Source organism: Myotis davidii, unplaced genomic scaffold, assembly GCF_000327345.1.
Source record: "Myotis davidii unplaced genomic scaffold, ASM32734v1 scaffold970, whole genome shotgun sequence".
Classification (NCBI taxonomy): Eukaryota; Metazoa; Chordata; class Mammalia; order Chiroptera; family Vespertilionidae; genus Myotis; species Myotis davidii.
This window is the reverse complement of record NW_006282204.1, coordinates 357824-381104: the sequence shown is the minus strand read 5'-3', so window position 1 is coordinate 381104 and position 23281 is coordinate 357824. Positions and strand designations below refer to the sequence as shown.

Below are 23281 nucleotides of genomic sequence, written 5' to 3'. Positions count from 1 at the left end.
TCGCTTCGCTATGACATGCACTGACCACCAGGGGGCAGGTGCTCAACACAGAAGCTGCCCTCTGGTGGTCAGTGCACTCCCACAGCCAACCTCCCGTGGCCAGCCGGTGGTGTCAGAGTCCGGTGTCCATTTCTTTCGTGCCTGGCCTGGTGACTGTTGCCTCCTCTCCCAACCCTGCGGAGTCCTTCGGCCTCGGGCTGGGATCGAAAATGGGGTGGATGGCATTGGATGCAGCCTCTTTCCCAGGGGGCCTGAGGGCCAGGTCCCTCCTCAGGGCCAGCAGCCAACCTCCTGTGCCCTATTCCTCTCCCTGGCCGGCAGGCCCCCATCAGCCCATTGCCCACCTGCAACATGCCATGCGGTGGCAAGGGAAGGAGGAGGGGGTAGGTAAGGAGCTGTGCGGTGGCAGGGCACCAGTGTCAGCATTGGCATCTAGTGTCCATTCCTTCTTCACCCAGCCCGGCAATCGTCACCTCCTCTCCCAACCCCACTGGGGTTTTTGGGAACAGGGAATGGGTGGTGGTGGACACAGCCCCTTTCCCAGGGGGGCTGAGGACCGGCTCCCTCCTTGAGGCTGGCGGCCAACCTTTCACGCCCCATCCCTCCCCACTGCTGGCAGGCCCTGATCAGCCCACAGTCCCTCCCCCTGTCCCTTCCTCCATCCAGCAAGCCTGATCAACCCAGCCCTGATTGGCCCTGATCGCGAACCAGCCTAGGGAATCCACCCGTGCACAAATTCGTGCACTGGGCCTCTAGTTGGTGTATAATTTCTGAATATTTATTTTGTATCCTGCTACTTTACTGAATTTATTTATCAGTCCTAGTAGTTTTTGGCAGACTATATAGGGTGCTCTATATACAATATCATGTCATCTGCATATAGTGACAGTTTTACTTCTTTCTTTCCAATTTGGATGCCTTTTATTTCTTTTTCTTGTCTGATCACTGTGGCTAGGACTTCCAGTACTGTGTTGAATAAGAGTGGTGAAAGTGGACATCCCTGTGTTGTTTCTGATCTTAACTTAAAGGAAACACTTTTAGTTTTTTGCTCTTGAGTATGATGTTTGGCTGTGGGTTTGTCATGCATGTCCTTTATTATATTGAGATACATTCCTTCTATAACCACTTTTTTTTTGCACATTTTTATGTTAAACTAGAGGCCTGGTGCCTGAAATTTGTACACTTGGGAGCATCCTGTGGAGGTGACGTCTCCTCAGTGATCCTGCACCCTCTTGCAGTCCAGGAGCCCTCAGGGGATGCCCAAGCCGTCAGTCAGACATCCTTAGTGCTGCCACAGAAGCAGGAGAGGCTCCCCCCACTGCCGCTGTGCTCGCCAGCAGTGAGCTCAACTTCTGGCACACTGACCACCGGAGAGCAGCTCCTGTGTTGAGTGTCTGCCCCCTGGTGGTCAGTGCACATCATAACAACCAGTTGTTCTGCTGTTCAGTTGATTTGCATGAAATTCGTGCAAGAGTAGGCCTTCCTTCCCCTGGCTGTCGGCACTGGCTTCCCTCTGGCTGCCGGCAGGCACCTGGGACCAGGCTTCCCCCGGAGCCCCAGCTTCATCCAGAAGGTTGTCCAAAGGATGTCCGGAAGGATGTCTGGTCTAATTAGCACATTATGCTTTTATTATTATAGATGGGAGCTGGATTCTGTCAAATGCTTTTCCTCCATCTATTAATATGATATGATTTTTATCTCTCATTTTGTTTATGTGGTGTTTCATGTTAATTGACTTGCATATATTGTACCAACCTTGCATCCAAGGAATAAATCCCACTTCATCATGATGTATGATCTCTTTAATGTATTGCTGAATTCAGTTGCTATTCTTTTGTTGAGGATTTTTGCATCTATGTTCATCAGGGATATTGGTCTATAATTTTCTTTATTTGTAGTGTCTTTATCTAGTTTTGGAATGAGGATAATGCTGGCCTTGTAAATAGAACTTGGGCATCTTCTCTCCTCCTGAATTTTTGGAGTAGTTTCAGAAGAATAGGTGTTAGTTCTTCTTTCAATGTTTGGTAAAATTCACCTGTGAAGTTATATGGTCCATAACTTTTGTTTATTGGAGCCTTTGTTTATTGCTTCAATTTTATTAATTATAATCTGTTCAGATTTTCTAATTATTTTTTATTCAGTTTGGGGATATTGCATGTTTCTAGGTATTCATGCATCTCTTCCAGATTGTCCAATTTGTTGGCATATAGTTGTTCATAATATTTTCTTATAAACCTTTCTATAGCTGTGAAAAAAGTCAGTTGTTACTTTTTTTCTTTCATTTCTGATTTTATATATTTGGGTTCTCTCTTTTTTTTCTTGATAAGTCCGGCTAAAGACTTATCAGTCTTCCTTATCTTTTCAGGAAACTAGTTATCGGTTACATTGATCTTTTGTATTTTTTTAGGTTCTATTTTGCTTATTTCTGCTCTGATCTTTAGTATTTCCTTTTTCCTACTCACTTTCATTTTGTTGTTCTTTTATTTAATTCCTTTAGGTGTAAGGATAGATTATTTATTTGAGATTTTTTTTGTTTCTTGAGATATGCCTGTAATGCTATGAATTTCCCTCTTAGGACTATTTTTGCTGTACCCCATAGATTTTGTTGGTTTTTTTTTTTAATTTGTTTGTTTTATTTTCATTTGTCTCAAGGTTTCTTACTATTTCTTCCTTGATTTTATTCTTCTCATTCATTGTTTAGTAGCATGTTATTTAGCCTCCCTGTGTTTGTGTGTTTTTTCAGTGGGATTTTTGTAATTGATTTCTAGTTTTATAGCATTGGGGTTAGAAAATATGCTTGATATAATTTCATCTTTTAAAATTTATTGATATTTGTTTTGTGGTATAACATGTGGTCTATCCTGGAAAATGTATCATGTGTATTTGAAAAGAATGTATATTCTGTTGCTTTGAGTTGAAAAGTTCTGAAAATATCAATTAAATCCCTATGGTTTAGTGTGTCATTTAATGCCACTGTTTCCTTGTTGATTTTCTGTCTGGAAGATCTACTCATTGATGTCAATGGGGTGTTAAAATCCCTTACTATGACTGTGTTACTGTTCATCTCTCCCTTGATGGCCATCAAGATTTGCTTTACATATGTAGGTGCTCCTATTCTGAGTGCATAAACATTTACAAGGCTACATCCTCTTGTTGTCTTGCTCCCTTTATCATTATGTAACAGAGGCCTGGTGCAGGAAATGCATGCAAGGGTAGGGTCCCTAGGCCTGGCTGGCAATCAGGGCGGATCAGGACTTCCGGCTGCTGGCCGGGGCCTTTCTTCATTCCACGCCACCCCCTGGTGATCAGCACACATCATAGCGAGCGATTGAACTCCCTCCCAGTCTCCTGGTCAAACCCCCGAGGGGACACTTTGCATATTAGATATATATATATATATATATATATTCTTCTTTGCTTTAAAGTATGTTTTGTCTGATATAACTATTGCTAACCCAGGAGTTTTTGTTTCCATTTGCATGTAATATCTTTTTCTAATCCTTTATTTTAAGCTTGTATGAGTCTTCCATTCTGAGGTGGGTCTCTTATAGACACCATATATATGGGTCTTGTTTTCTCATCCATTCAGCTACCCTTTGTCTTTTGATTGGAGCCTTAAATTTACATTTAAGGTGATTATTGATAGGTACATATTTATTGCCATTTTATTCTTTTTTATGAATATGTGGGAGTTTATTTTTCTTTTTTTATTGTTAAAGTATTACAGATGTCCCCCATTTTCCTCCTCTTTGACCCTTTCCACCCAGTCCCCACCAAACCCCAAATCTTCACACATTTTGTGCCCATATATGTATAGATATATATTCTTTAGTTAATCTCTTCCAATCCCCCCAACCTCCTCCCTTCTGAGATCTGTCAGTCTGTTCCATGTATCCATGCCTTTGGTCCTATTTTGTTAATCAGTTTATTTTGTTCATTATGTTAATGTAAAAAACATTCAAACCTGTAAAGAATTTTTGTGAGTTTATTTGAGCCAAACTCTCAACACTTGCCAGGAAGCAATATCTCAAAGGATTGGGATAGTGCTTCAGAGAATGGTGGTTTCTCATCTATTTTTATACATTGCAATCAAAGGAAGGGACGTAGGTGGGTTACATGAAATCCTTTGGTGATAGATTGGAGAGGTGGGAGAAAGCAACATGGGAAAAGCCCTGGGATTGGATAAAAAGTAAAATGATAGACACATACTTAGGTGGGTGCAGGAACAATTAACATGATAACAATGAAGGAATTTGATAGAGAATAACTGATCAGAAGAAATAAGTTGAGCAAATTCTTGTACATCGAGTATCAAAAAGATTCCATCAGGCATCTCGATAGGAAATAAAGTCAAAAAAGGAGCAAGCCATCTGAGGGGCCTCCGCAATGCAGACTTCCAGGACGTAAGTAAAGCATGGCTTACAGGGTTCCGAGGGAAGGGAAACGTGACGCAAGAATACTGCTCTCAGCCAAGTCACACTTCAGATACAAAAGCAGCACAGGCACTCTTGATCATGCAAAAACTGAGAAAATGAGTGCCTGTAAGTCCCATTTTGGAAAAAGAAATAAAATCAGCCAAAATAAAGAGCTCTTACACGGTCTGTGTGAAAAGACTCGAGTTTGAGCAATGAATCTATGTAAATACAGACCTAAAGCTTCAGAGCAGAACTGTGGTGAAAGAACAAAAGTGTGTTAGAAACTGTAGTCGGAGGAGGAGAGATGGGGGGAAGAGTGAGAGCTAATCACCACACAGTTCATACAGAAATCAGCGAAATTGGCCAGCACTGAGTTATGTGGATTTACAAATGAAATACAATGTCAGGATTGGCTTCAAAGTACTCCAGAGAAAGAAGAGAGGGAGGGAAGAAGGAAGGAAATTGAATATAGTGATGGGGAAGTGGGTGAGACAAGAATTATGAAATATTGATAACTATTGAAGCTGAATGATAGGCACGTGGTTTATTATACTACTAGCGGCCCGGTGCACGGAATTTGTGCATTTGGGGTGGGGGAGGCGGGGTCCCCCAGAATGGCCAGTGCCCTGTCTCAGTGCGGGAGCCCTGTGATCCAGAAACATTGTTTGGCTGCCTCCCATGGATCCCCTACAAAGGATGGAGTCTGCAACCCAGGCACGTGTCCTGACCAAGAATGGAACCAGAAACTTCTTGGTTCATAGGTGGATGCTCAACCACTGAGCCACACTGGCCAGGCTAAATGATTTTCTTAAAGCATAGTGTCTTTAACCCCTTAATAACTTAGGTTATTTTTCTAAATTATTGTTTTAAAAGTTGCTCTTTACGAAGCAGTTTATCTTGTAGTGAATAATGACTTGTCTCAAGTTCAGTAGGTCCTTTCGTTCCATGTTGGCTCTGTGAGATTTAAGTAAAGTTGAACTTAGCATCTTTATTTAAAACCGGAACATGTCAAGAGATCCCATTCTTATAAAATCCTTTCTTCGATCTGTCTGCCCTTCCATCTCCAATGTGCTGTGTGCCTGGGGAGAAGGCCAGGAAGATGGACATGGAAAGTTATTTCTGGATGTAAGGGTTAGAGTGATGTATTGCTTTCTTTTTATTTTCTTGTTATTTTTAATACTTCCTGTTTACATTATTAAAAATAATTTAACTCTTTGCATACATCGAACCTATTGTTTTTATACAAGTAATAAAGTCATCATATATATATATATATATAATATATGTTTATTGATTTTTTACACAGAGGAAGGGAGAGGGATAGAGAGTTAGAAACATCGACCAGCTGCCTCCTGCACTCCCCCCACTGGGGATATGCCCGCAACCAAGGTACATGCCCTTGACTGGAATCGAACCTGGGACCCTTGAGTCCACAGACCGACGCTCTATCCACTGAGCCAAACTGGTCAGGGCAAAGTCATCACTCCTTCGGAGACGTGCAGGTGCCCGCAGTGAGTGAGCTTCGCCACGACTGTGCCGTCGTGCACGGACACACTGCAGGTGCCTCCGGCTGGGGCAGCAAGCGCCTCAGCTATGAAGTGTGAGCCTGGTGTGCTAACAGCCTGTTCTGTTTCTCTGAGTCCAGGGAGCGTCTATGACTTCTATTTCCTCAAGCAAGGCAGTGGGCACTGGTACGCGTGGACCGAGTATGTCACCAAGGAGGAGGAGAGCATCCCAGCCAACGCAAAGGTAAGGAGGGGCACTGGCCATGGGACTTCGGTTTCCACAATGACTCAGATCCTCCAGGCAGGAGCGCTGACAGCAGTTCTGTGTCCGCATCTTAAAGAACTTCCTTCAGGAAAGGGCCAAATGTGCATGGGTGGAGCCTGGAGGCCTGGACGCTGGAACCAGAGACCCAGGCTCCTCACTCCACCTTCACCCTTTGCCTCAGTTCACTCAACTACAAAACAACAGAAAAATGCTCCTGTGATGGTGGTAAGAATTGGAGAAATATATGTGAACACGTGGCACATACTATGTGCTAGACCGGAACAGCCCCACCCCAGCCTTATCGGTCATGACAGGCATTGTGGCATTACATATCTCAGGAACCTCAGACAACGGGACACCTGCCTTTGTTCAAATCCCCTGAGGAAGGTTTCCTGGTCCGCATTCTCAGCAGCACGGGTTCTGACTCAGCAGCACGGGTTCTGACTCAGCAGCACGGGTTCTGATTAACTTGTCGGTTAGCAGACGACTCGCTGACACTTCCTCCTCCTTTCCTTGTGGCACGTTTATCTGGGGGTGCACGTTTATGACTCTGTGCAGCATCTGGTGACATGACTTATCTCTCCCGGCGATGGCAGACGGTTCAGGTCCCAGGTGGGTGGACACGGTGGATAGGAAAGTGGGAATATTGTCATGTCAGACAGGCAGGACCAAAGTGGCTTGTGCTGAGTTCAGGGCCCATCCCGGGGGCTGAGTGTGGCGAGGACCCCCCTCCCCAGCACTGAGACCCTAAACTTTAATTCTCCTTAAGGAGTTTGGTCACCTGAACTCCAGGGGCTTCAAATCTTGCTGAATTCATACAAATAAAAGAGTCTCGTGCAGAAAATATATTCAGTTCTGCTGCACATTTTCCTCTTGTCCCGACAATAAAAATCTATGAAACCCAACTTGCTATAAATTCCCAGTCTTGGTAACAAAACCTGGTTCTGCATTCACATCACCTATTGGCTCTGTCTTTAGACAAGTTAGCAGCAATCCTCCAGCCCCAGTTTTCTTCATCTGAAAAATTGAGCTAATTTCACACCTGACTCAGAGGGTTATGGGAATACTGTGGGGATAACAGCAGGACATCCTTGCTCAACGCCTGTCCATTCTCGTCCTCTCCGCAATGCCCTCGGTCGGATCCTTTTCCTTTGATCCGATTACTTACCGAAGAAGCCGAGCCTTTGTCTACCAGCATGCACCGCGCCACCCTGCTGCACAGATCAAGCTGACCCCTCACACAAACCCCAGGGTGAGGTATCCCCGGAGGTGGGCCCAGCCTAGACACATGAGGAGGCTTCAACATGAGAGAGAGGACCCTGCCCCTTCCTCTGCCCCCATGGAGGCCAAATGGACGATGACAGGGTTCGGGTTCAGGGCGGCAAGTGAAGGTAGGGTGTTGTGCTCAGAGGAACAGGGCTTCCAGGAGCCCACGGCCAAGCCTGTAGAGTAGATTGGGGTCTGAATGCCAGGAAGAGTGCTGCAGTCCCCATATTGGAAAGGGGTTAAGAGGGGATGGGCCTTAGAACCAAGAACCTGGATGCTGGGAAAAGGGATGAGGAGGAAGCACCTGACCCTTCTCAGTCAAGCAACAGAGATGTCCTGGAAGAGGCGGCTGCTCAGTGGATGGGAGGGCAGCAGCCACAGACCCATTCTTATTGTAACTGGGGTTGGTAACAGGTTAGTGGTTAACAACATAGACTTCGGAGTCAGACAGCTGGGATTCAAATCCCTGCATTTTCAGTTACTTGCTGTGTACTTGGGCAAATTTCAGAAAAGCTTTGGGCCTCAATTTCCCCATCTACCAAACAGGAACAATATGCCATCTCTACATGCATGATCTCATTTCATCTTTAAACCAGCTCAGGTGCCATCACTACCCCATCTCACAGGGGAATAAGCTAAGCTCCTGGGACTATTAAAGACTCACTCAAGGTGAAGGCGATGGAGCTGAATGGGCAGTAAGGATGGAGCTGAGCCTCCTGGGCCAGGTACCAAGGCTCTTCCATGTCATTGTGGTGCAGGTCTCAGAACTCATCATCCCCACCGTGGAGACAGCCCGGCAGACCTTCTTCCTGAAAACCTACCTGGACCATGAGGTTCCAGTGCTATTTGTGGGACCCACAGGCACCGGCAAATCAGCCATCACCAACAACTTCCTGCTCCACCTTCCCAAAAATACCTACCTGCCCAACTGCCTCAATTTTTCTGCCAGGACCTCAGCCTATCAGACCCAGGACATCATCATGTCCAAGCTGGATCGGCGGCGGAAGGGCCTCTTCGGGCCCCCCATCGGGAAGAAGGCAGTGGTGTTTGTGGGTAAGGCACGCCTGGATGCCAACAGGCTCCTCCCCTCTCGGCTGCCGGTCCACTCTGCAGTCTTTCTCTCTCTGACAGATAAAATAAAATTCAGTATTTCTTCCCCTCCTCCCTCCCTCCCTCTCTTCCTTCTTCCTTCCCTTCCTTCCTTCTTTAATTTTGCTTTTTCTTCTGACTCCTTCCATTACCAAGTATTTGTTGGCCAAGTACTACATGCCAAGTTTTTATTAACTTTTTAAATATGTTTTTATTGATTTCAGAGAGAGGGAGACATCAAAAATGAGAGAGGATCATTGATTGGCTGCCTCCTTGTAGGCCCCCTACTGGGGATCAACCCACACCTGGGGCATGTGTCCTGACTGGGAATCAAGCCATAACCTCCTGGTTCATCAGTTGATGCTCAACCCCTGAGCCACAGCAGTGGGAAGCCACCTTTTTACTCTGTGAGACATGGTCCAGGCCTCCTGGCCTGAGCCAGGCTCCCGGCTTCTTCTGAGGTGCAGCTGGGTGAGCCCGTGGGTCAGGCAAGGTGACCCTGTGGGGAGACACAGTTTCAGAAGGGATTGCAGTGTTGGCCCTGTTGCATCTCCAAAATCAACACACACTTGTGATCAGATCCGTACTCCATTTTGTGTCAGATAAATATGTTATCAGTACGTGAAGAAACCCAATATTTGCTCAATGGATGTGAAATAACACATTGATGTTTCCCAAGATTTTACCTGTTTACAAAGCACTTTCTCACTTATCTGAGTTGAACTCCACAACCCTGTGAGGTTATTAACTGCCATTCTCATTTTGCTAGTCATTCATTGAGGCTCCAGAAGGTTAAATTTGCTGTTCAGAGTCAAACATCTGGAAAATTCTGGAGCTGTGGCCCAAGCCCAGAATTTTGGGTGCCAAATACATTTTCTACTAGCATTCCATTTACTTATAGTATTGCCCTGCTCTTCTGAGTTTTCTCGTTGCCTGTAAAATTCATGTATTGCCCTGACTGGGTAGCTCTGTTGGTTAGAGAGTCGGCCCGATAGGCAAGGTTGTGGGTTTGAGCTCTGGTCAGGGCACTTACAGGAAGCAACCAATGAATACATCAATACATAGAGCAGCACATCAATGTTTCTCTCTCGCTTCCCCTTTCTCTCTCTCTCTAATCAATTTAAAAAATCACGTACAGTGGGGCCTTGACTTACAAGTTTAATTCGTTCCATGACAGAGCTCGTAACTCAAATTACTCGTATGTCAAATCAAAAAGTGAACGAGTGAGACACGCTGGGCTGATGTGGCATTCACTGTGACATTTGCTGCTCCAACTAGCGATGCAGGGCTGATGTGGCGTTCACTGTGACATTTGCTGCTCCAACTAGCGGTGCGTTATCTGAAGCTGGCTCATAACCCAAATTTTAACTCACAACTCAAAGCAAAAAACCGGCCGAGAGACGGCTCATATCTCAAAAAATTCGTTAGTCAGGACACTCGTAAGTCAAGGCCCCACTGTATTTATAATGAACATTGCATGTATTTGTATCCTTGCCGGCTAATGTCAGCTCTTTGAAGGCAGGGTCCTTTTTTATTTTATTTTCCTTTCTTTTTCTTCCTTCTCTCTTTCTTCCAACCTGTTTTCCCTTCCTATTTTTATGGTCTGTCCAAAAACAGGCTGGGTGGTAAATACACAATACATTATACAGATGATGTGTTATAGAATTATATAGCTGAGGCCTATATAATTTTATTAATCAATATCACCTCAATAAATTCAATTAAACATTTAAAAAACACACAGTTTAAGCTTTGCAGCCAAACAGATTGAGGTTGAAATCTCACTTTCAAACCCTATGCATATTGTGACTTAACTCCCAGGACCCTCAGTTCCTCACCTCCAACATAGCTGTCTTCCTGACAAAGTCATTACTTGGATTAGATGAGATAATCGGTATAAAACTCCTAAAATGCCCCCTTTCTCAAGTGGGGCACTCAGCCAGTGTGGTGTGGGGAGACATTAAGCTCCATTGTACTGCGTGCCCTCTATGTGCAGAGACTGGGCGATAGCTTTTGGGACGTCACAGTCTAGTCTCGCCATGTAGCTTGCTCCACTAAAGCCTTAGTCCAAAGCCTGCCTCCACACCTCTGGTCGAATTAAATACCCTGTTAGCTGGGATGTGGCTGTCTTCCTCACATCTCCCCAGAAATTATAGCCCCAGAAATTAAAATGTCTAACACACAGTAGACTATCGGTATGTTTTGTCGGAGAGAATGGGAAAAAATTAAATGCCTGTGTGATGCCAATCCAGGTAGCCCTAAAGTCACAATGGGCAAAACCAGGGAAACCTCTTTCTGTAGGTCAAAACGTCCGTGGGCTGAGCCCTGCCCAGAATGGGGGTGGGACACTGGCTGAGGACTCCCCCGTAGAAGAGTCTTCTGCTGCCTCCTGTGAGAGCAGAAGGTCCCCTAAACTTACAGCATGTGGCCCTGGCTGCTTCCCCAGATGACCTCAACATGCCAGCCAAAGAGGTGTACGGGGCCCAGCCCCCCATTGAGCTCCTGCGGCAATGGTTGGACCACGGTCACTGGTTTGACAAGAAAGACACAAACAAGCTGGACATCGTGGACGTGCTGCTGGTGACAGCCATGGGGCCCCCCGGGGGAGGAAGAAATGACATTACTGGTACGTAAAAGAGAAGCTCATTTCTCTTCTCCCTACCCTGCCCCAGGCTGCAGAGCCAGACACCTCAGGCACTCTGTTCTGATGGAGGGAGGAGGAAAGTGTGTGCGGCTGTGGCCAGGGCGGGCTGGGCCAGCTCCAGGGAGCGGCATCGGAAGACTTCATGTTGGAAGTTGTGGAAATAGGACAAGGAGAGGACCAGAGAGTCTCAGATGAAGAGGAGAGTTCAGGTGCCAGCACATGTTCCCGGGAGAGGCCAGCCAGGAGTTCTCAGCTGGGGCTGCATGACCCTTTCACCTGTTGTGTTTGTTATAACTCCTCACATTGCTAAAGGGAGAGCAACTCACCCGGAGCAAAATAATAAACATAAATAAGATCCCCCTCCCATCACCTCCTCATCTAACAGTTGAGGAGTATACGTCCTTGCATAAGAATCCTAGTACCATTTCCAGACTTCAGATTCTGTGGCCTCCTCATCTGTAAAAGAAGAACATGGGCTGGTGATTGAATGTGGTACACTGTGTACCTGAGGATGCAGAACCCAAGTGATCACTTCAAAGCATACTGGTGAAATTATTGGGCATTAGAGAAAAAGATAAAAACCTTTTGGGCATTTAGGCAAAAAGAGCAAAATCAAGTTAGGTTATCTTAAGGCTTCTCAACTGCAACGCTTTACGCCATAAGAAAACAGAATAACATTTAAGATGCTCAAGGAAACACAATGAGAGTCAAGAATGTTAAAGCCAGAAAAGCTGACCTTTAAGCATAAAAGCAAAACTGTTATCAACATGCAAGAACTCAGAGACTTTTTCCATGAGCCCGTTTCGAGTAATCTACTGGAAAGTGGGTTTCAGATTATCAAAATTACTATGAATTATATCTCAATAAAGCAGGTATATAGATACAAATGCATAGATATCTAACACAGACAGATGTAGATATGTAAGGGTACCAAATTAATAGCAGTTAGTTTGGGGAAGAGTGGGTTTGGTATGTAGGAGGTACGTGGCGGGCGATGCTCCTTGCTATAAAAGTGTTCTGATTGCTTGTGCCTTTACGTTTAGAAGCGAGCATGAGCCCTGCTCCCAGAGCTGACACATCGGCCCGAGGCTGACCTGCATCCACCCAGGCAGCGTAGCGGCAGCGCCACCTGTCACCCTTGCGCCCTTGAAGTGTGACTAGTGGGACTGGGAAAACCAGCTTGCAATGTCATTTGTTACTCATTACTTTAAGTTTAAATAGCCACGTGCGGCGAAAGGCAGCCATAGCACAGCACAGGAGGTAGGAGGCGAAGGGAAACAGCTCCCATGTGCGGAGCGCCAGGCCCAGGGATGAGAGGGTATGCGCGTGTCTTCCAGGGCGATTCACCCGCCACCTGAATGTCATTTCCATCAACGCCTTTGAGGATGACATTTTAACCAAGATTTTTAGCTCCATTGCTAACTGGCACTTTGGGAAAGGATTTGACGTGATCTTCTTAAGGTAAGAGGTTGCTTGTGTCCTCCAGGATATTGGTCTGGGGCCCTCAGTTCTGGCCTCTCCTTGACTGGCCCACCTTCTCCTTCCTCCCGAGGTATGGGAAGATGCTGGTCCAGGCCACTATGACGATTTACAAAGCTGCCGTGGAGAACTTCCTGCCCACTCCCTCCAAGTCACATTACGTCTTTAACCTGCGGGACTTCTCCCGGGTGATCCAAGGGGTGCTGCTCTGTCCTCACTCCCACATGCAGGTCAGTGTGGTCGCTCTGTCACCAAGTCACTCAGCACTCCCTAACAATCAGAGCTCACTTCCTACGTGTCCAATCTGTGCGAGGCCTGGTGCTTAATATTTTGAAAGCATGATCTTGTTTCATTCTCACGCCAACGGGGATTTGAGAACTGCCCCCTCCGGCACATCATTCAGAAAACCAACTCTGTTTTGCAGGAGGTAGAGAAGCTTATCCGGCTTTGGATTCATGAGGTCTATCGGGTTTTCTATGACCGGCTGATTGACGATGAGGACAGACAGGTCTTCTTCAACTTGGTGAAGGAAACCACCTCGAATTGCTTCAAGCAAACCATGGAGAAGGTCAGCCGGACCCTATGATCATCTGGCCTCAGAAATGGTCCCCATCCTTGACCATGTTAGTCTGAGTCCAGGTTCCCTTCCCAGTGGAGACTCGGTGTGCTCTCTGACCCTCAGGCAATAGCATTGAGCCAACGAGTCACTTGACTTGGTGACACACCACTAGTCCCAACTGTGCTCCACTTCCCTGGTAACATATAGGGTTTGAAGCATTCAAAGTGATTGGCTATATGATGTTATGATGTTATTGTTTATACATATTCAGGGTCAAATTAATTTGTGAGCTGAGAAAGGAACCATAAATTTTCATGGTTTGATTGAGGCCCTGGTAAACCCAAGTAAAAGATTGTCATGGTTTCCAATTCATACATTTTTTTCTCTTTCCCATTTCATATAAGAAAAGTTGTTTTAAGAATCATCTAGTTCTACCTCTTATTTTTTAAAATTCTTATCCAAGGATATGTTTATTGATTCTAGAGAGAGGGTGAGGGGAAAAAGAGAGAAAGAGAGAAAGAGAGAGAGAGAGAGAGAGAGAGAGAGAGAGAGAGAGAGACATCAATTGGTTGCCTCTTGTGCACACCCCGACCAGGGACTGAACCTGTAACCTAGGATGTGCCCTGACCAGGAATCGAACCCATCACCTTTTGGTGCATGAGAAGATGCTCCAAGCAACTGAGCCACACTGGCCAGGGCTTGTTCTACCTTTATTTCTAAGAAACTGTGATTTCTCCATAGGAAAACTGCAAAAGTGTTTTCACTTTGCAGCCAGAGACCCGGAACAGAGTACACACACACACACACACACACACGCCCTCCCCTACCTCCCCGCTGGGGCAATGCAGGAAGAGGAAGCATCTAAAACATTTCTACTCTAGGCATGGAGTGGAGCCAGGGGAAGTGCCTGTACCTCTATTTGGTGAAGGAGCAAGTACTTTTAAAAATGGTGTCTTCCTTTGAGGCCTATGGGGAATCTTACAGTCTGACCACCAATGTTTTAACTACTTAGCAAGCAGACTGGTCCTCGCTTTACATGCCTTTCACTAATGTCCTTCCATCATAGTCTTTACAGCCAGCAGACCCCCTATCATGGTTTGTTTTGTTTTTTAAACTGTTAATGAACCATGACTTTGAAGAATGTGCTCGGAGGAGATAAGCTCACCTCCTGTTCCCTTCCTCTACAAGGCCCGTTGCCATCCAGGTTGGGCCACTGGCTCAGTGCCTGGCTGGGACTTACCTTTCCACAGGTTCTCATCCACCTGTCACCCACTGGAAAGATCGTCGATGATAATATCCATAGCCTCTTTTTTGGAGATTACTTCAAACCGGATAGTGACCCCAAAATCTATGATGAGATCACGGACCTGAAACAGCTCACGGTGGTCATGGAGTACTACCTAGATGAGTTCAACAACATCAGCAAGGCCCCCATGTCCTTGGTCATGTTCAGATTCGCCATTGAGCACATCTCCAGGATCTGCAGGGTCCTGAAGCAGGACAAAGGCCACTTGCTCCTGGTGGGCATCGGGGGCAGCGGGCGGCAGAGTGCCAGCAAATTGTCCACCTTCATGAACTCGTACGAGCTGTACCAGATCGAGATCACGAAGAGCTACTCAAACCTCGACTGGCGGGAGGACCTGAAGAAGGTCATGCTGCAGGCCGGCGTGGCCACCAAGCGCACCGTGTTCCTCTTCGCTGACACCCAGGTCAAGGACGAGTCCTTTGTCGAGGACATCAACATGCTTCTGAACACGGGCGACGTGCCCAACATCTTCCCTGCGGACGAGAAGGCCGACCTTGTCGAGAAGATGCAAACAGCAGCCAGGACAGCCGGCGAGAAGATTGACGTCACCCCTCTGTCTATGTATAACTTCTTTATTGAGCGGGTGAAGAAGAACCTTCACATTGTCCTTGGTGAGAAGGGAGAGACCCACACGGGCCGAGCCACTCACCTCCCCAGGCCTCTCCTCTGCAGCCTTCTGACTAGGCTTTCTCTGGCCACTCCTGTCCTCTCCAGACCTTTCGGTCCCACTGAGCCAGGACGGGGTTTTCTCATAGATTGCAAATATGGTCATTGTATGTTCACACACGTGCACACGTGCCCAAGAATTAAAACACTTGAATGGCTTTCTATTAGGCCATTAAAACACTTGAATGGCTTTATAAGGCCCCCTGCCAGACTGTCCTCATATCCTCTCCACTCTGGTCTCAAACCAAGTTTCCCTCTCTCTTTCTCCTTTAGCCACACCCACCTTCTCACACATCTACCTGTGCATCTCCCTTTCTCTACCACTTCGAATCCAAATAAAAAATGAATGATACTTGGGGTATAGGCCCCAAAACTTATGGCTAGATGGGATTGGAGACAAGCTGATGCCTCCATACCTGTCAGGAGCTATGTACGAGATCCCTAGCAAGCAGATCAAAGGGCTCCAATCACTTGGCAAAAGGATCCTACGGATCTGGAAGGGACAGTAATGGGAATGGGAGACCAGTCACTGATTCCCATCACAGAACTTCATGAGAACATCCCGTGACTCCCCACGCCCCAGGCAATCGTCATGACTATCCCAGTTACAGCCCTGGGCTCAGCAGGGAGCATGCCCACTTACCGGAGTCCTTGGTAAGACCCACCGGCTGCCCTGGGCCTCCGTGGAGGAAGGGGACTAATAAAGTCTGTTTCTCATTAGCCATGAGCCCAATTGGGGATGCCTTTCGGAACCGCCTAAGAATGTTCCCTTCACTCATCAATTGCTGCACAATTGATTGGTTCCAGTCCTGGCCCACAGATGCCCTGGAGTTGGTGGCTAACAAATTTCTGGAAGATGTGGAACTTAATGACAATGTTCGGAGACAGTAAGTGTTAGCCGCATTTTAGTACCCCAAGCATATATTCCAAATTGAAAATCCAGATATTGGCTCTATTCTTGTTTTATGATTTCTCGATTTAGATTTAAAAGTCTTATACTTTTAATCACACTTAGTTAGCTATTTAATAAATAAAACTTTTTAAATTGCATTTAGTTAGCTATTTAATAAATAAAACATTTTTTCTGTAAGAGAGTAAACTGTATTGTTCGGATTGTCCTGGGATGTACTATTGCTGCAGCCAGAAGAACCTGAATATAGTGATATCGTTACTCAGCCATCTTAGCGCTCTTATTCTCAGCAGGGCAGCCTCACCGCCAGGGCCAGGGGGGTGGGATGGGTTCCTGAGGGTAAAGAAAACTTACTCTTGATGTGCAAAGCACAGATCCATGAAAACAAATAAAAAGCTGGGATAAGGGAAGAGATAAGACTGTCAAACCCTGGGTGCCCCATGAAGGCCTGGGCCATGCCACCTGCCCTATGTCCTTAGTGCAGGGGTGGGCAACCCTTTTGTGAGTGCGTGCCAAAACCAGCAAAATCTCTGACTCAGAATTCTTCTGCGTGCCAACCCTAATTTTTTGAGAACATGTTACGCCTACTTGATATCTCTTAAGGTGTACGTATGTGAAGAACCTTGAAGAAGCATACACCCAGCCGCGCTGCTGATGCCTGAACGGTATGTGGAATGAAGTGGGCGGGCATCGGGAGGCCACTATGGCACGGGGCAAGCACTATGGGCAGTCTATCTGAAGTGTACCTGGCATATAAGACTACCCCCCACTTGGAGGCATATTTTTCAGGGCCAAAAAATCGTCTTATATGCCGGCAAATACGGTAACAAAATTCATCACTGGGAGCAAATACTCACAAGTGCATGGTGATGAAAACATGGAGAGTAACGCTGTTGCAGTGTTTTAAGCAGAAAAAATTGTCTGCAATGGCATTCCAAGTCATCAATAGTTCGTTTTCGACACTATTGAAATTGCTCTTCCCCTCTCTCGTCAATCCATGTCTGTTGTCTTTAAGATAACTTGTTAGGTAAGATTATTTATTTATCTAAGATGCACCTACACTGAATTTATCTGAAAAATAAAAAAGTCGATATATAAGAAAAAAATTGTAAATGGAAGAGTATAAGAGAGGGTTTCGCATGCCAGCAAAAGTTACTGGCATGCCATGTTTGGCACACGTGCCAGGGGTTGCCCACCCCTGCCTTAGTGCCCTGGCAGGGGCCTGGGACTGCTATTGAATGAACGGGTGGGAAATGAAGAAGCAGGCGGGGTTCGGAGTGGGTGTGGCTTTCAGTTCTGTCCTAAGAATGTTAGACTTTGTTCTGTAGGCCTGAAGATTTAGCCTGGGTCTGTAGGCCCATGAATAGAACTCAGGGGGTGAGTGAATAGGAATGGGGAAAACAACATCTAATTCTTACATCCAGCTGATGAATGTAGGCAGTAAACCCAGTAGTATTAGCAAGACCTGTGACTTTGTTACCAATAAAAATAACATGGGCTTTTTCATAGTCATTACAGATATTCCCTTCAAAACTGTGGCAGCTTCCAGGCATGCTGCCCAATTTTATTCAATGCAGCAGTTAGCAAACTATGATTCCTAGGCCAAGTCCAGTTTGCAGCCTATTTTTGCTGGGGGGAGCGAGGGGGGGAGGGGTTGGTGGGTTTTTTTGTAAATAAAACTGTATTGGAACCACTCCCCCTTTTTCACACACAATAGCAGAGTTAAGTAGTTGTGACAGAGAAAAAGGTTGCTGACCCTGATTTAACGCACTGATAAGCGTATATGTGTATATGTGACTATAAAACAAATTTGGTTTTTAAAATATTTTGAAAAACTCTATTTCAACATAGTTATTTTCCTGTGTGATCCAATTTCACTTTCTGTATTTACAAACATCATTCTGCAAAGTCCGGGGCTTCATCAGGCCCAAGGTAAGAGCTCCTGCCCAGCCTGGTGGCTCACAGGGTGACCAGGGTTAGGGTCACCTGATCCAAGACTGTTCAGTCAGCATAAAAACTCCCAGCCCTTCTGCTGGCTCTGCTGACCTGCGTCCATCGGAGGATTTGGGGTTCCATGGGCCCACCAGGGCGCCTTCGCACATCCTCGCGTCTGTACCCAGAGCCACGCTGGTGTCCCTGGCCTCACCACCGCCTCTGCCCTGGCAGGGTCGTCTTCATGTGCAAATACTTCCAGGAGAGTGTGAAGGAGCTGTCACTCGACTACTACAACACGCTTCGCAGACACAATTACGTCACCCCCACCTCCTACCTTGAGCTGATCCTAACCTTTAAGACCCTCTTAAATAGCAAGAGGCAAGAGGTTGACATGATAAGGAACCGCTACCTGACAGGCCTGCAGAAACTCCAGTTTGCAGCTTCCCAGGTGAGAACGGCCACCGCGGAGCAGGGGCAGAGGCTGGGGGCCGGTGGGCGCGGGGGGCCTTGTCCAGGTGCTGCATTCAGGCCCAGCATCCCCGCCCGCAGGACGCCCTCACAGCTTCCTCCCAGGCCCAGCACATTGAGTTGTCTTTACTCAAGATTTTAATAGTTTGTTCATCGTGGATTTGGGGGGCATTAATTTTGACTTAAAATATTGCAACAAAATACTATGTATCATGGTACTCGTTCTCTGTTGCCCCCTTGAATACTGTGCCCCAGGTGAGTGCCTTGCAGGCCTACCCTGGCCCTGGCCCTGCCAGAAGCCACCAGTCAGGGTGAGGCCACGGTTAGGAGCAGGCTCTGTGCTATCAGAGTCCCGGGCTCCAGTCCCAGTTCTCAACTCACCAACTTCTTGGGACGTCAGCGTCTTCTGCTGGTGGGTGGTAGTCCGTGCTTTGTAGGCTGTCATGAGGACCTGAAACGCTGACACAAATACCAAATGCCTGGCGTGTGAGTTTGTATTCATTTGTGCTTGGACAGGCCATCTTGACAAGCCAAGTAAAGTGAGAACCACATTAAGACAGGGATTTTCAGCACCAGCACAGCCCGAGACAACTGAATGCTTGCCAGGAGGTGGGCCCGTGGCTGAGCCCAGCAAATCCATGAACACTGCAGCCCAGGGCCGGGGAGGCCGTAGGGGCGTCCTTCATGCTCTGTTCCCAGCTCTGAGCCGGTCCAACTGGGATCCTTTGCTTTTAGAGAGAGAGAATGAAGGTGCCAGGTCACACCCACTGAGCCCCCAGGCCCAGGGCTGTGTATAGGACAGCTCACCTGGAGACACCAAGACACAAAGAGGCCAGGTGACTGTCCACAGTCATGCAGCCCAGCGAGTCAGCGCCCCAGGAGGCCAGGCCGGAACTGAAAGTCAGACGCATGGCCCGGAGCCCTTGCCATGGCCAGGCCAGGGTGCCTGTGTCTCTCCCCGCGCTTCCCGGGCCTTGGCGCAAGGTCACAAACCCTCTTCACATAAGGACACAGAACCAGGGGGGAGTCCCAGCTCTGCATTGGGAACATTGAGTTGCCTGAGAAACGGCACCCCTCCCTCGGCAGCAGCCAGCTGCCTCCCATCAGGTGCTCACACAGTTCGAATGTTTAGAGAGGGAAATGGCCTGCAAGTCCCTTCCATCCCAGGCATCTCAGCCGCACTCACATGCTTCCTTCACAGACTTGGAAACAAATGTAGGCTTGTCCCCGCCGGGAGCTCGTTGATCAGAGCATCAGCTGATAAGCCAGGGTTGCAGGTTTGATCCCCGAACTCGGCACACACAGGAAACAATGCATAAATACATGGAACAGCAAATCGATGTTTCCCTCTTTCTCAACCAAATAAATGAATGGATAAATGAAGTGGATTTCCCCCTAACTTGCTCTTGCTCTCCTTCTCCTGCCCCCAACACTAGAAGGTGGGCTCAACAACGAGAAAGGCCTTTCGATATGTTTTAAGTTTATGTGTCTGGTGCCGAGCAGGGTGCCGGAATCTGCAACGCCTGGTGCGAACCTCACTGAGCATGGAAAGATCCAGGCGACTCCAGCCAACAGCAGACCCCAGTTATGCTGCAAATGCATAGGTTGGAGGATAGCTCAGATCGGCCTCGCAGTCATTTCACAACGTCACGCTCGCTCCCTGTCTCCTGCCAGGTGGCTGTCATGCAAGTGGAGCTGACGGCACTCCAACCCCAGCTCATCCAGACGTCCGAGGAGACCGCCAACATGATGGTGAGGATCGAAGAGGAGACCATAGAAGCCGATGCCAAGAAGCTCCTGGTGCAGGCGGATGAAAAGGAAGCCAACGCCGCTGCCTCCGTTGCTCAGGGCATCAAGGTATAAAGATCCGGGAGGCGGGGAGCCCGCACAGCTCTGCGGGACGTGTGGTCGCCCGTCCTGCAGATGAGAAAAGTGAGGCTTGGAAAGGGCAGGCGGCTGTCTCAGCAGCGCCAGCCGCTGGGTGGTGCGCTCACTCCCTGCCCCCTGGCTGTTCCCAGGCAGCTGGGCCGTGTCAGATAGTCGCTATCTCAGAGTCAAGGCCTACGAGACCCAGAATGGCCGACCCTCGTCTCTAGGAGCCCCTCACGCTGCTTTGCCATGCGGGTCTCCTGCCTGTTCTGTAAAAAGACACCAGGCACACCACGCCCAGGGCCCTGCACCGGCTGGTGGCTCTGCCCAGAGCACCCCTCCTCCAGACTGGATACCACTCTCCTCCGTCACGTCTGTGCTCACGTGTGCCTGCATGTCATAGGGTGGAACGAACGTTTGTTGAGGACAGATTGTTGACCTAGAGAACTCCGTTTGCCGGTCCTGGGCAGGCGTTTCCTACTCAGCTATTGGAGGAAAGCCCGGCTGGCACTCCCGTGGAGCTATATATTTTTCAAAGTACTTTCAGCTGCCCAGCTCCACTAGCACAGCCGGCAGCCTTGGGCGCAGGAGTGACAGGACGGTACCCACGAGTCCACAGCATGCACTTCCACAGCGGCACAGCCAGTGGCCGGGACTGGACCCAGGGGTGGCACTCGGCGTAGCAGACTTGTCCCAGCGCCCCCATTGGCAGCTAGAAACCCTTTTGGCTTCTTACAGCAGGAGCTTGAGCCAGAGCAGCCTGTGACTGGCTTCCAGGGTGAATAAATAACGGGCGCCTCCTCCAGGACAGGCCTTCCAGACGGCTCCCTCCAACGAGCCTGAGGCCTGGCCTCTCGGAGCGGCCCTGGGTCCAACCCCCGGTCCCAGTGTCACACAGTGAGGGTGTGGCCCAGGCGGCGGCGGGCGCACTGTGACACACGTTTTTTTCTTTTATGATCTTGGAATAATTATCAACTTTTCAAAATCAAGAAACTGCAAGTAAAATGTCTAAAGTGTCAGCTTTTCTGAGAACAAAAGTCAAGCATCTGGCGACACGGGACCCCCCTTCCTGGGTGCAGCGTCAGGCATGGACGGCGCTGCCCGTGGCGTCCCGTCCACATGCCAGCCCGCCCCCTGCCAGCGTGTCGGCCGGCCTGGAGCTGGAGGCACATTAGTGTGAGGTCCTCCTGGTAGAATCAGGCACCTCAGGGCTCAGGCTTTGCTCAGCTTCCTCACTGTAACCTGGGGAGACTCAGGGGATACAAAGGCGTGTCACATGGCCCAGCACACCGAGCTCAAGGGCCCGTGTTAACCACCCGGCAGAGGTTCTTTACTCTGTCCCAGGACTTGCCTGGAGGAAGGCCAGCCTGTCACCACGCATGGGTGCCTCACAGCCAGGCCTCTGTTCTGCAATGTGAGGGGAGCAGAGGTCCCTGGCAGGAGGGGCAGGGTGGGTGCAGAGCGACCCGCACACTCACTCCTGGTTTGGCTGGGAAGGGAGGGCCGTGCTCTGCCTTCCCCCAGGACAGGAGTGAGGTCGGGGGTGAGTCAGGGGAAGGAGGCTATGCTGTGTGAGTGCCCAAGGCTTTATGGGGAGCCCAGTCTCTTTCTGAGCCCCAAGGGCTGCAGTCCTGGGTTGGTTTCACCTCCTGAAGGAGACCCTGGAGGGCGCCGCACGAGGAGATGAGGGGACTGGCTGACAGAACGCAGGCCCCACAAGTACAGCAGTGGCTTAAACTGGCTGATTCTTTTAAGTTAATGAATCATTTTTCCTAGTGAGGACAAGTGATGCCAGGATTACTGCAGAGCTGGGCACATTCCAGCAGTGTCACACAGCCCTGCTGAGAAGTCAGCTTGAGCCCTGGCCAGGGTGCTCAATGGTTAGAGCGTCTTCTGTTGCATCAAAGGCTCTTAGGTTTGATTCCCAGGCAAGAGCATGTACCTGGGTTCGATCCCTGGCCCTGGTGAGGGAGTATTCAGGAGGCAACCAATCAATGTGTCTCTCTCACATTTCTCTCTCTCTCTCTCTCTCTCTCTCCTCTCTCTCTCTCTCTCTCTCTTTCTTTCCCTTTCTTTCTCCCACCCTCTTCCCTTCCACTCTTTCTAAAAATTAATGGAAAAAATATCCTCAGGTGAGGATTCACCAAACAACAGAAAACAAAAAAAGTCAACTTTAACTTGGTTTCCATCATTGCCATCATATCATGGTTGCAATTTATGTCATGTTTTTAAAAAAATTTTTAACATCATATCCCAAATGTCATAGAGTCACTTTAATGACCATGTTAGGCAGACAGTTACCATCAAGTACCCCCCCCTCTGGCCCTGCCCCGTCTCGGTGCTTTGGGGTGCCCTGGGGGTGCCCCAGGAAACTGCAGAGCAGATTCACCTGGAGCTTGAAGTGCAGTGCCCAGGCCCCACCCAAGCTGAGGACCAGACTCTCTGGGTGGCCTGGGGAGGGGCACCCACTGCGCTCAGGTTGGAATCACCTGGCAGCAATGTCACGATGAGAGCGAGTTTGAGACGCCTGACGAGCGAGCAGCTGGAACCCAGGCCTGGACCCTGAGGGAGACCCGTGGCTGGGCCGCAGGGAGGCTGGGTGTGGGTCCCTGGCATGAACAGAACCAGGGCAATGTGGCGCCCCGGGCACCTGGGGAACCCAGAGCGGTGGCCAAGCTGATGCCTTCTGGTCCCAGCCCCAGCTCTGCAGCTGCCGTGAGGGAGGCAGGGCCGGGCTGGTTCTTCCTCTGCCTCTACTCGGTGCACATCCCGTGGCTGACGTGAGGCCAGTGGAATGGCCCAGGCCTGGCCATTTCTTTATTTAATACAGGGATATGGACATGGCTTGCTTATGGGTGGGGGGTGTTTGAATGTAATGGAGCTAAATAAATCATTGCTATCCTAT

The 23281-nt window shown here is 48.4% G+C and overlaps 1 protein-coding gene across 1 annotated transcript in view; it reads left to right on the top strand.

Annotated features, from left to right (window-relative positions):
• The window catches only part of DNAH3 (dynein, axonemal, heavy chain 3), a 181263-nt gene that overhangs the window by 128944 nt on the left and 29038 nt on the right, over positions 1-23281 (top strand). The window contains exons 41-50 of the mRNA XM_006752778.2: positions 6061-6164; positions 8210-8504; positions 10987-11166; positions 12522-12645; positions 12737-12893; positions 13088-13231; positions 14473-15111; positions 15888-16081; positions 18271-18487; positions 20182-20364. Coding sequence (XP_006752841.1) covers positions 6061-6164; positions 8210-8504; positions 10987-11166; positions 12522-12645; positions 12737-12893; positions 13088-13231; positions 14473-15111; positions 15888-16081; positions 18271-18487; positions 20182-20364 — 2237 coding nt within the window. The remainder of the gene's footprint in view (positions 1-6060; positions 6165-8209; positions 8505-10986; positions 11167-12521; positions 12646-12736; positions 12894-13087; positions 13232-14472; positions 15112-15887; positions 16082-18270; positions 18488-20181; positions 20365-23281) is intronic.